This window comes from Mastigoproctus giganteus, chromosome 6 (assembly GCF_048544385.1).
Source record: "Mastigoproctus giganteus isolate SK-2022 chromosome 6, ASM4854438v1, whole genome shotgun sequence".
NCBI lineage: Eukaryota > Metazoa > Arthropoda > Arachnida > Uropygi > Thelyphonidae > Mastigoproctus > Mastigoproctus giganteus.
Genome location: NC_143580.1, coordinates 56,058,504 through 56,071,752, shown reverse-complemented (window position 1 = coordinate 56,071,752; position 13,249 = coordinate 56,058,504). Strand labels below are relative to the sequence as shown.

General features: G+C 38.2%; 1 protein-coding gene across 1 annotated transcript in view; it reads left to right on the top strand.

The window, feature by feature from the left end:
* The window catches only part of LOC150084297 (uncharacterized), a 32,106-nt gene extending 23,094 nt beyond the window's left edge, over window positions 1-9,012 (top strand). The window contains exon 2 of the mRNA XM_090375148.1: window positions 7,802-9,012. Coding sequence (XP_090231274.1) covers window positions 7,802-8,295 — 494 coding nt within the window. The 3' untranslated portion in view covers window positions 8,296-9,012. The remainder of the gene's footprint in view (window positions 1-7,801) is intronic.
* The last annotated feature ends 4,237 nt before the right edge of the window (window positions 9,013-13,249 follow it).

The window sequence follows — 13,249 nt, the reverse complement described above, 5'->3', positions numbered from 1 at the left end:
ATCCTATCCAATCAGAAATAGGGTATGACCTCCCCACCCCCTGAAGAAAAATTGCTATAATAACAGCTCCGATTTTGACCAAAATTTCAGGGACTTTATAGAATATTCATAGGTGGGAGGGTGTATTTCGGGTGGATAGGTTAACCCATTTTATTGTGCATCCTGTCCCCATATAAAGGAAACCGCTGATGACATCACCGCCTATAAAATTTTCTACTATATATATATATATATATATATATATATACGTAAATCTTTTTTAATCCTTATCTAAAGGATTAAAATACACTTACAAACAGCGAATTAACTGGTAAGAAGGAATCTGACATCGAGATATCCAGTATTCTCCATGTCAAGGGTTAATAGGATTAGTATAGAGTGAGTTAGTATAGTTAGTAATGAAAATTGAAACAATATATAATACTCTTCCACATACAGGGAATGGTATTTTAATAGAATTATCAGGGATCATTTAGTTACAATATTCAGAACTTAACTCAATTTGTGTTTGCTTTATTAGGGCATGTGTTGTAGGATTTTGCGGCGCTATTTCTTACTGGTAGAACTTATAAAGGTCCACATCGAGTGACTGTGCGAATTTCAGCATTTGCAGAGAGAGAGAGAGAGAGATCTGCCAGCAATGTGTAGCTTGTTGCTATTGGTGGCTAGGGAAGGAGTCGTTTGAAGTGCGATCCTCCAAAGATCAGAGGCTGAAATACGTTCCATGAACATATTAACGGGGGCAGTGGGTCTTCTCAAAGATTGAGCTATGGAGCCTTGGGATTTTTAGGAATTGTGTTAGAGTTGTGGTACTACTGATAGGGGGAACACTGTTTATGGGCTTAAACTAGCAGGCAGCCAGTTAAACACTGAAATTTTGATATGGATCAGAGCTCCTGTTCCAAATATATAATATTTCTGTATTGGGAAACTGGAGGAGGAATGTTGTGAAATCGGAATTGAACTTAGAACCATCCCAGTGTTTGAATTTAGCACATTTAACACCCAGTGAATTTAACACATTCCACAGAATGTGTTAAATTTGTTAGCAGTCCGCATTTTTCTTGTTGATAATGTGAAAACCAACAGAAGAACGTTGGTTGAAAATTTGGCCTCAATTCGACCGTTCGTTTTAGAGTAATAAGCCAAATAAACTTTCATTTATATGAATAGATTTCTGTGGTTGGGGGAAGGGGAGGCTCTGACTGATCTTTCCAAGAACCGACGAAACATTCGCTGAAAATGTGATTCATTATTGGCCGAAAATGGGCAATTAATTTTAGAAGTAGTTGGACGTGTAGATAGCAGGTGCGGTGGTAGTTTCTGGTGGCATTTCCTTAAATAACTCTTGAAGGAGCTTCAAGAAAATTTCTTGATCTTTCGAGATCACAACATCGACGTCCAGAAATATAGTTGGCTCTTCTTCCACTCTGTGTAAAGTATGTGCCAAACGGAAGAGACCAGGTGGTTATGATAAGAATACCCTTCTTTAAAAAAACATGCCTAGTTCATTCTAGCCTTTAATAGCTTAGCAAGAAAAAGTTAACCTTTTGGAGTTCTTCGCAGGCATGGACCGATCAATTATGTCTGGAAAGTTATTGATTAATTAGAAAGAGTGCAGTGGTGTAAGGAACGCAAAAACTGGACACGTGGTGACTGGAAACATCATATTTACAGACGGATCATTATTCGCACTTTTTCCAACATCAGGGAGGCGCGTCATCAGGCTGTCTTGTGCCAACCGTCAAACATGGAGGACCAACAACAGTTTAGCAGCAATATCTTGGCATTCTTTAGGCCCTATCATCACCCTGAACGAGCGGATTACTGTCACTGACTACCTTGATATTCTGGACCAGGTTCAATCCGCGGTGGAAACATTGTTTCCCACAAATGATGTCACGTTCCAAGGTGAAAATGCTCCAGTACACAGAACCAAACGAGTCCAGTCTTGGTTTGAGGAGCATGACACTGAGGCTAAGCATCTCCCATGGCCTGCACGACCAACAGATTTAAAAGTTATTGAGAAGCAGATTTCCTTCACCTTCATCACTCACACAGCCTGAAACGTTCCTCCATGAAGAATGGTCCAATATTCTTCTTAAGACAGTTCAAGATTTATTTAAATCTATTCCACGTGGAATATAAGCTGTTTTAAAAGCACGGGTGGCCCAACATCATATTAGTATATATTGGTAATTCGTCGCAGGTGTTTCCATTCTTTTGTCCACTGCCTGTGTATGCACATTAGACTACAGTGAATAACTTGCATTTTCGGTTTCTGATGATTGGATTTATGGAATTTGTTCACCTTCATAAGTATATTTAGGACAAACCTAAAACATTATTACTTCCATTTCAGGCTATACTTAACTACCTTTAAATGGTAAGGGGTATCCTCTCAAATGCCTTTGTTTCAAAATCGATGTGTGTGCAGTGCCAGCCCTCCTTGGCGGGAACTTTGGGATTGGACGACCTTTTCAATCGGGGGCCAGGTGCAACGCATCCGCGGCATCTCCCTAAGAACTGTGCGGTGGGGTGTGTGCGCGCGCTCGCTGGCTGGCTGTACCGTAAAAAGAGGCACGAGACAGAACTCTAATATTCGTTCAGCTTTCATTATAGTTTGAATTTTCTCTTTCACGTTATTTCTCCTAACAAAATGACTCGTTATTATTTCAAACAACTTATGGATCGCAATCCACTATGTTTAATTAAAAAGAATTTTCTTCGCTAGATTATGGGACATCTGTGAATGATCAGGAGTAGATTATTTCATCGTTCTATTATGATTGATAGTTTACGGGTTAGTCTAGCGATCGTTGAAAGGGTAAATATTTTGAGGACCCCCTAACTGGAATATCTCATGGATTTCATATTAGATTCCCTACAACTTAAACTTTATTTAAGTTTTGCGCCCTGGTGGGGTTCTCATTTGGTCCTTACCTGCCATCAACGAAAATCCTTTCTTTAAAAGGGCTGATGGATGGGGGATACACGACTGAACGGGCCATCAATTAGATGAAACCCTCCGCTACAACGTGGCTTATCCAAATTAAACTGCCATCTCAGCAAGCGAACATGTGTTTTCCGTATCTCCTCCACCGACGTGGATAGCGTTCTTAAGCCGAAATTGCGAGACACAACCCAGCAAATATTTGACGGAAAGCCAAAGAACGTCGCGCTGACTGTTATCGTGGACAGGCCTGTCTTCGTGCGCGTGACCTCTCCTAACGAAAGCCTCCGGAGAGGTCCATGTCGTCGTGTGGCTACCAGGGTCATGAGTTTGAGTACACACTGCAGGAAGATTGTAAATGGGCAGTTTGAGAGATAAGAAACAAGGGAATGGGGGTTAAGGGGTGGCTGCTGATCTCGTCTTCGGAGATAGGTGACAACGGGATGCTGGGCACGTCCACTGCAGAAAACTATAGACTCGTTGACTTTGGGCTTTTAGGCGTTGACGATACTATTTGATCATCACTGGAGAAAAAAGGAGTCTCAAACGCTTTTGATCAAAAAATTCTGAAGTTGCAGAGCTGCTCTGAACTTTGTTGGTAGTGCTATCCTAGGGGGGGGGGAGGTCAGAGGTTATGGTATACTAGTAAAGTTTATAATCTCTTGTCCAATATAACAATAAATAATGAGAAGACGACACCTATTGGGTTCTTAGTCTTCCCTTCTTCTCCCCACCCCCAGCCAAAGATGCAAGGTAAAACAGAGCCGCTGCACCTCCCAACACGAACCAAATCTACAGTGGCTTCAGTGTAGAGTAGACCCGAAGTTGATTTTTACATTCCCTGATATGCCTGTACAAATGCTACGTTCTTCTAAAAACATTAAAATTTGATTTAAACGCGTACATTTTGTATATTGGATTCTAATAAGGTTCATTATAGGAATGGGATCGATGAAATTCCTCAATAGTCGATTAGGCTATTTCGCTATCAAAGCAAGCTGCTGGTATCCCCCGAAACTGGTGCTAACTCCAGATGGGGGGGGGGGGGTGACTGAGACAGATTATTTCTCGAGTAGCTTACGATTGGCTCAGTTATCCACCCACAGCAAGATTAGCTGAATTTGAGGATATGATCTAATTTAGGTGGGAGTTTTTATTTGTAATTCTACCAGCCGTTTAAGATTCGTGAAATAATAATAAAAAATAACATTATTTTTATTTAATTAACAATTAACAATAACAATTAATATAAAATTAACAATTATTTCTAACACCAATAGCTTTAACGGCCTATGACTTTAAATGTGGCCAGCCACCTATTTTTAGGCGCTGCCATGTCCGTCCGTCCGTCCGCATGTAATAACTCAACTCTCAGTGGACGGATTTTCATGAAAAGTTAAAAAAAATAATGTTTATTCTACCCTTCCCAACTTTCATTAGAATCGGACCAATAGAAATCCTGCAACGTGGTTGAGGAACAGAAACAAAAATTTCGGAAATGCCTTTGGTTTTTCGCTCTTTTTGTTATAAATCGTGACTCGGTACTATTTTCTATATTGATCTTTTTGTCTTTAATTCAGAATTAGCATGAATTTCTAAAAGTCCCGTCCCACCTTAGTCCTAGTACGCAGTCTCAGTAGACGAGATAGTATGTGGAATACTCTGTCAAGATAAGTCCTCAAACAGGCTTTCAGTGTTTCACCATTTTAAATAAATGACGAAGTTAGACGTCTCATCGATGCTATTTGTTTGAAAGTACATAGTACAATACCAAGGCAACTCTGAAGATTTTTGTACATATGTGAGCGATAACACCATGCATTAACTAGACAGTCTTTCGATGGATAATTCGCAGACTAATCTTCGCGAGAATATTCTCATTTTGTAGAATTTTAAAAGAATATTCTATATACGCACCAGTATATACACTGACGCTCTAATAATTAGGTTGTTTCTATTCAAGGGCTTCATTGTCCTTTGGCTCTATGAACACGTGAAATCTATTGCGAGAAATCTATTGAGAAATGAAATATTAACAGATTTCTGACTGGAAACAAATCATTTTTACTAAGGTCAAATGCACACGGCCGAATCGACGGAGTCTACTCAATGACAGGAAACGAAGTTTCAAAACATCACAGTCGCTAGTCATTATTCAAAGTGGCTCCCCCTCGTGCCAGAAGTCGTTAATTAAATTCCTGATGTATCTGATCATATTGCGACAGTCTCAATTTGGGCCCATAAATTTCGAGACTTGGGGGGGTGGGGGCTGATGAGGAGGGGGTTGTTCAACCGACGGCATTCGGACCATAAAACTGTTCCGATAATGGTCTCGATTTATTGCATAGGGGGGTGTAGAACGTGTATGGGAGATCCTCTGTCACCTTAGCACCATCTGAGAATGATTGTAATTACCGTTTCCTGTAAAACACTCCTAACGGGCGCATCTGAGGACAATAGGCAATTGTTATACAGCCCCTAATTGGACCAATGTGTACTTTCTTCCAACTATTTAACACAACCTTGCGTTTGCACAAATGGTAAAACCAGAGGGAATGCATTAACTGCACCAAGGAAATCGCTTCAGTAAACGACCAAGGTGGAGAAACTGCAGGGGATATTGTCGGCTGTAATTTGCGTCTGAGAACCCCCAACTCCCCGTTAACGGAAAGGCGATAATCTGTCAGAAATAGCTGAGAAGTATAACAAGGGGACCTTGGGCCCATTAAGGTGAAAGTTGAACTTTTCGTATTCATCAGATATTACGATAAATGATCGCTTCAGAAATGTTTGGAACGAAATGGCAGACGACTTCCGGGGTTAAATTATTATCTGTGCGATGTAAAGGAAATTGTGGGTTCATTACGTCATCGTGTGTACTTAATATGCAGCAGTAAAAGTGACGTAATTAAAACTAGCAAATTTATTTTGATGCACGTGTTTAGCTCGTGAAATAGGGAAAATGCCAACAGTTGTTGCAACAGGAAAGTGAAATCAGTGCTCTAGCTCTTGTTTTTCAAGGGTTGTTATTATGTTGATGATTTGGAATCGCTCTATATCAAAAATAATGTCAGGGACAGGAGAACGTTAAGGGTTCTCAAACTGTGGGTCGCGATCCCCTCCCTGGGATCGCTCTTTTATAGAGATTAGATTAAATTTTAATTAAAAGTGTAGGCATTTATTTATTTAAAAAAACTGTAACCGAAATGAAATAATCATTTTTATTCGTGCGGGGGATCGAACAAATTCCGTTATTTTAGGGGTCGCGGAATTGTAGAACGAACTTTGCCTTTACCACGAGTTCCCTTGGTGTTGCACTACTTTAATCTTTTGAGATACCAATTTGTTTAAAAATGTCATTCATTTGAAAGCTGGATACTGTTTATAGCCCTCGTGGGTAGCACAGTTGGTAGAATCTCCTTCCCCTATAACGGGTGGAAAAGACTTGAGTTTGCTGTCCCATCCATGATGTGAGGAATTGTTTTCACACCATGGCTGAGTTAGTCAGTCTCGGGCGAGGGTAGTATTTTTTTTTTTTCTCCTGGAAACTCAGGTTTTTCGTCCAGCAAACAGAAAATCTACCACAGAATACACTATTTACAGACAATATACCCAAAGGAACATAGCCTTAGTTGCCGATGCTCTTGAAAAAACCCAACAGTAGCCTGTTTAAGGGCTTTTTCTTTAATCAGTTCCAGTTAAAGGAAACGTTCTGTAAGTGCTACAGATCTCTTAATGGACTTTTTGTTGAAGTTTTATACCTTTTGTAACAAATTTAAAGAAATAAAACAAAGATTAATATATTTTGTTTCTAATATAAAGGAACAAAATAATCCATTTTACCTCGGATTATCCATACTATACTATACTATGCTGTACTGTGGCCTTTCCCAAAAATAAACCTTACCTGCTTTTGCTTTGCTTTTTTTTTTTTTTAATTCTATGAAATTTTGATTTTTTGATTTTTTTTTTTTTTTTTGATAAGTCATTTTTCTTAAATTTACTGTTTGATACATTTTTCCTGTTTATTAAAAAATTTATTCTCTAATTATTTATGATTTTAATACTGGTTGACATTTAATTATTTTTATTTTATTTTTTCAACAATAACTTGTTATAAAACGCAGTCATAACTGCTTAAAATGGCTTCATTAAAATATTTGATATCCAGGTGGCGCTGCTAATTACACAAAGAATATTGACTCTGGCACCTAGATTCACACAGAAAAAACAAAATAAATAAATTTGTTTATTTATTTTGTATTTGATAAAAGTAATTGATAAAATAGGAAAAAATAAAATACATTAATTAGTGAAGAAGTCTACAGGTATTTACAGCCTAGACATTGAAAAATTCATGAGAAAATAAGCAACAAAGCGGAAGTTAAAATAAAACCGGAAGTGCGTTTAAAAATAAGTTAATTACCTTAAAAATACACAGTAAAAGACTGCCTCCGTGTCATTGTAACTACATTGTTATTAACACTACACATGTTCAGAATAGCATTTATTTTTCATGCTATTTTTTTATATAAATTGCTATAAATTCATGGAAACGTGAGTAAAAACTTTAATGTGTTTTTCACAGTTCTACAAATTTAATCCTGAAGTTTATTTATTATTTTTTTCTCTACCAACACTCTTGTACTAAATTACTAGAGATGGAGTCAAAAATAAAATTGGGGCTACATTTTTTCCAGCCATCTGTCAAATTTCATTGGTATGCCGCATTGGGGGGGTGAACCTACCATACCTCTTAATTTCGTAGCGCCACCTGGTTTTTTCTTTACAAAGTGCCAAAGTTCACAAACTTAACAGTAATTTATTTATTTTTTTGTCTACTTTCAGGTGAAAAGCCATTCAAGTGTGAATTCGAAGGGTGTGACCGACGGTTCGCCAACAGTTCAGACCGTAAAAAGCATTCCCACGTGCATACGAGTGACAAACCTTACAACTGTAAGATCAGAGGCTGTGACAAGAGCTACACCCACCCAAGTTCCCTACGGAAGCACATGAAAGTGCACGGTAAATCGCCACCGCCTCCCGGAGCCACACCGGGCAGCTGTTCCGGCTCTGGTTACGACAGCGATACCCCGAGCAGCGGGTCGATCGCCGGCTCTCACACCGCACCGTCGGTAGGAGGCACGAGTAACTCTGTGGTCGGACACACGGCGCTCTCCCTAGCCCCGCACTCGGGATTAGGCGGAGGGGCCCCGCATCCTACCAACCTGAGCGAGTGGTACGTGTGCCAATCAGCCGCTGGCATGCCGACCCCCCCGAGCAACGAACATTCCCCCGTCGGAGGAGTCGGACACCACCTGCACACCCCATCATCCTTCTGACAGGCTATCGGACTGAACTCAGCCTTGTTAAACTACAGAGAACCGGTCTCGTCACTGCTAAGGGACGGGTACTTGTAATCTTTATGTACAGACAGAATACATGTGTATACTTCAAAGGGCTTCTCGCTCTCCTGTTGCCATGGAAACAACGTCCAGGACTTGCCCATCCCTCCAGGAACGCTAGAGGAGAGGCGTTGCCTCCCCCATCTTACTCTCCCCCCTCATTTCGTCGTTCGGCATGCCGAAAAAAAACTATTGTATAAATACAAAATAACACCTTCATCGTCGACATTGTTACCGTGGGACTTGCACGCCAATTAAAGGAAGGATTTGTACATTGCACGCGGGAGAATTTTTTTTCTTTCTTTCCCCCCCCCCCCCACAGGAGCTGTTATATTGCTGTGTATGTTCATACAAAGTTGAATCTGTAAACATACCCTTTCACCTAAGTCTGAACTGTGTTAATAACATCTGTGTTGTTCCTCCATTAGGCATCTCTTCTCTGGCAACAGTTTTGGTTCGATTCCCCTCCTTTATAAGAACGCACACGCGCACCAAAAGAAGACGCAGACGAAATAGCCAACAATGACCGTCAAAAGCGAAAGATGCTAACCCTAAACTGCTTGATTTTGACAAAGGATGATTGTTACTATAATTGTTTCAATTTTGTCGATTGGTGAAATGGAACCCAATCTTCCAAGAATATTTAAATGTATTAACCAGAACAATCTAATAAAAATTAACAATTTTTAAACCTAAAGACAAATTCAGTCTATCGCCGAATGAATAAACTTGTGCCTTATTAAAATGATATGTAATTTGTCTCCAAAAAGGTCTAGGAGATCGTTCTTTTAGTGGATTAACTCGGCTAATCTTAGTTCTAGAAAAATAAATCTGCTTTTTTTTATTATTTTACCATCTGGGGATGGTTATTATAGAACCCGACTTCTAACGCTTCTCGGCCTTTTGGCTAAGATCAAAGTGTACTTCAGTGAATTTTTTTAAAGTATTTCAACTCGCCGGTATGAGTATGGAAGACCTGGATGAAAAAATACGTTATCATTAAGCTTTAATTAATTTTAAAAAGTCCTCTTGCGAACAGTGAGAATACATCCGAAGTACATAAGTTTAGCTGTTGCCTAGCAGCTTTTCTGTTGAGAGTTTCACGCCCAAATCGCGTCTTCTGCGACCAATCACATTGAAGACGACCACACCCAAGTCTTGTCTCAAATTCTACCAACAATTCAGGAAGGCATAAGAGTGGGGAAAGAATCGGTTTTACTTTGACGACGATAAAAATCGATCCTGGATAACAAGATCATTGCATTGAATTTAAGAAACTGCACTGCCTGAAACGGGATGGAAAAATGCCAAATAGTACATTAAAATATAATTAATAATCTCATCGAAATGTCTTTCGCTCTTCAACTGCTTGAAATCAGTAAGATTTACAGAAGATTCATTAATATGCGTCTATATTTATGACATCTATAGTACAAATCTCAATTGCGTGTTTATTTTATGTTAGCGAGATAAAAACTCTTTATTGTTTCAGCGAAAAATCAACAATGATGACTTGGAAAGTTTGTACAGTCACGCAACAATACAATAGTGAAATCTACATTTAGAAATAAGCAGACGTAAAAAAATACGTGCAGCCAGCTATTGTTTTTTTATGCAATTTATCTTTTGGTGCAAATATCGCGCTTTAAAGATTAATTTCATTTTTTTCACCACTAAAGCAAGACATTCTAAATCATCCTTTGTCAAAAAGAAAAGAAAAAAAAGAAACAAAACTATATTGCTTTAAAAAATGCCAAGAGAAGTGGTTAATTGCCTAACTTACGCCATTACGATCAGGTGTTTATTATTATTTTTTTTTTTTTTTTGTGGTTACCGATTGTTCTAAATGCCTACTGTCTAAATGTCTCTCAACCCTTACGTGGGCTATTTAAAGATGGTGTACATTGAATGTGTAAATTTGAATAAAACTTATGGTTGCCAACAGTGAGCATCTTCTCTTGATTGTTGCAAAACAAACACAATATACAGTAGCTGAATAAATAAAATGCGCACGCCGAACACAATTAAAGAAAAAGGACCAATAAACACTTTATTCCTTTTCATGACTTAAGCGCCACCTACTTTCATCTAAAGTCGACACATAAATCTTAGATCATTACCAATTAAGAGGATCCGGCAGATCGATTATATCTCCCTGACGAGCTCACTTATGCCTGGAGGGGTCTTTTTCAGCTCTAGTGAATCAATAGATAACTTTTCCCCTCTCCCCTTCTGTTCTTCCACTTCTTGATGATGATGTGCCCTAATAGCCCACCACTTTTTATGCTTTCCATCAACGCCACAGCAGATGCTGAGGGGACACTAATACATTTATGAATGGCATGGAATTCAACACCTGGAACCTTTTATATAGTTCGCAATTTTTTCTTTCTTTCTTTCTCTAGAATAGCTTAATTTCCATCCTTAGTATGCCTACGCTGAACGTGTAGTCAAGCTTATATTAAATCATTTACTCTGAAAGCTGTTTCAGGTGTACTGTCCGAGTTCTTTGATGCAAGAGATTCGTAAATCTCTGACTAATTTTGCAATGCGTATTAATCTTTTAATCTATGCCTCTCAACGCCATCTGGTGACAATAGAATTCACAATTCAAACGCATCATCTAGTAAAGAAAACTTTTATTTTGAAGGCACATTAGTTTCTTATTAAAATACAGTAGTGGACAAAATAAAAGTTGCAACTTTTTTTTTACCAAACGATATTCCATATGAATTTATATCAAGGGAAAATGGTGAGATGGATTTATGAGAGTTACCCTTTACGAGACGAAATGCTTCTAAATAATTAAATAACTTTATCTGAAACGCCATTTTACCCAAAGTTCTATCGTTAATCGTGATTTATTCACGAACCAAACAGTACAATTAACAGCAATGATGAAGTTAATTATGAGTGTCATCTTCACTTTCAAATACCATTAGCGTTTGAGATCATTTCTCATCAGGACGTGTTAATAATTACCCAAGTGATGCACGCATACGACATTAAATACCAATTTCATTCTTTTGTATGGAATCGTGTTACACATTATTCTCACGTTTTATTGTTTCGGCTAGCAGACGATTTCATTGTTACCTTAGCGTCTGAATCATGGCTCTCCAAACGTGCCAACAATAAATAACGAATTAAAAAGCTTATTGTTGGTGACGTCACAATTGAAAAAAATACGATTATGACTTTTTATGACTCAGACTATGATTTTTCACTTGTTAACGAGTGAAATGAATATTATATATTTTAAAATGAGAACTTACAGTAGTGGACAAAGTAAAAGGAGCTTAGAGCAGACGAATTGGATGTTTTGTTCACTCAACCCAGATGACTGCGCGTATAAATGTGCATGGGGATAGGAGATGACTACAATACCCACAGGGTATCGAAGTAGGGCTTCGGGCTTCGTTTGTGTGTGACCCTTCGATCCCTCAATTGTAAAAATACATCTGTCAGCGAAGGCTACGTTATAGAAAGGTGGATGAAAAACAAACCATCAGACTGCGTATATGGAAGTGTGAGACATATGTAGGTTACTCAAAAGGGGCATTTTTAGAGTCCTATTTTAGGTTCAGTAGGTAACAGCCTCCAGTTTAATAAGGTGGAAAGGATAGAAAACAATCTCCATATTTTAATTATACACTACATAATACCATAAATAACCTATCTTAATTTATAAAGGAGTTGGAAAAATGGACAATAATTATAGTCTGGGGACAGTCGCCTCCCATGTGGGTTGGCCATTAACTGAGCACGGCGAATCGTACACATATTTCATGGCGACGAACAAGCGTCGCCGAAGAGGACATATGCAGCGGCCCTGATGCCAAGATATTCTCCGAGACGCTCGGCAGGGTGTTAGAGGACGCTGACCGCTAACAAGGTGCACGTCCCACCCCCGTCATAAAGTCATTAGGGCTCAAGACAATAGGGTGCGTTAATGGAAACAAAAGTACCCCACTTTTCCCACCCCCTCAGCTGCTGAACCTCCTTGAGTTGGAACTCAACCACATACTTGCCGTGATTAATTAGTCTAATGGTTTGGGACGGACCCGCAGTGGAAGCGAGCAGACGACTACCCCCTACCAAGTTCTAACGGAGTACTGGGACATTCTGGATTGCACTTATTTCTCTTCCACTCAGCTGAAGGGTGTAGAGATGATACAGAAAAGATGGAAGACGTCAGTTAAGTGAATACCTGAAAGAAAAATCGCTAAAGAGAAGTGGGAAATGTTCAGATGGACAGGTAATTTCAGGAAAGCAAATATTCCAGGAAAAATTTGTCAATTTTCGAGGTGTTCAATTGATAGAACTACATCCTGAAGGAGGAACTAATGTTCAGGATAATTAGAAAGAGTAATCGTTAAAAAGATAATAGATTGGATAATCATCCAGATAAAATCATGGAAATATATTTAACTTATTTTCATACTGTGAAATCCTTCATAAGGAGTTGCCTAATCTTTCATTCTTAAATAGAGAAGATTAATTCTCATTTTCTACTGTCAAAATAAATCTAAAGTTTTATTTTCACTTAGTTTTCAAATATTACAAAAAAATTCGAAAGTCGCATTTGGAATTTTTTCCCTTTTTCCAAATGGTCAACTTAAGATTAAAAAAGAATAAAATATTCAAGTTAAAATTTTCAAAAAGTACTTATTTGAATGAAATATCATGGAACAGTTAAATGTGCAACTAAAGAGTAATTTAATTAATGTTAATTTAAAAAAAAAACATTTATAATACATATTTTAATTACGCACCATATAATATCTCAAAAAGTTAAATAAAATTGAACCAAAACGTGAATGTTTGTAAGTTACTCCAAAACAAATAATAAATCTTGGACAGAAATAATTTTTGTTTAAATATTTTTAAA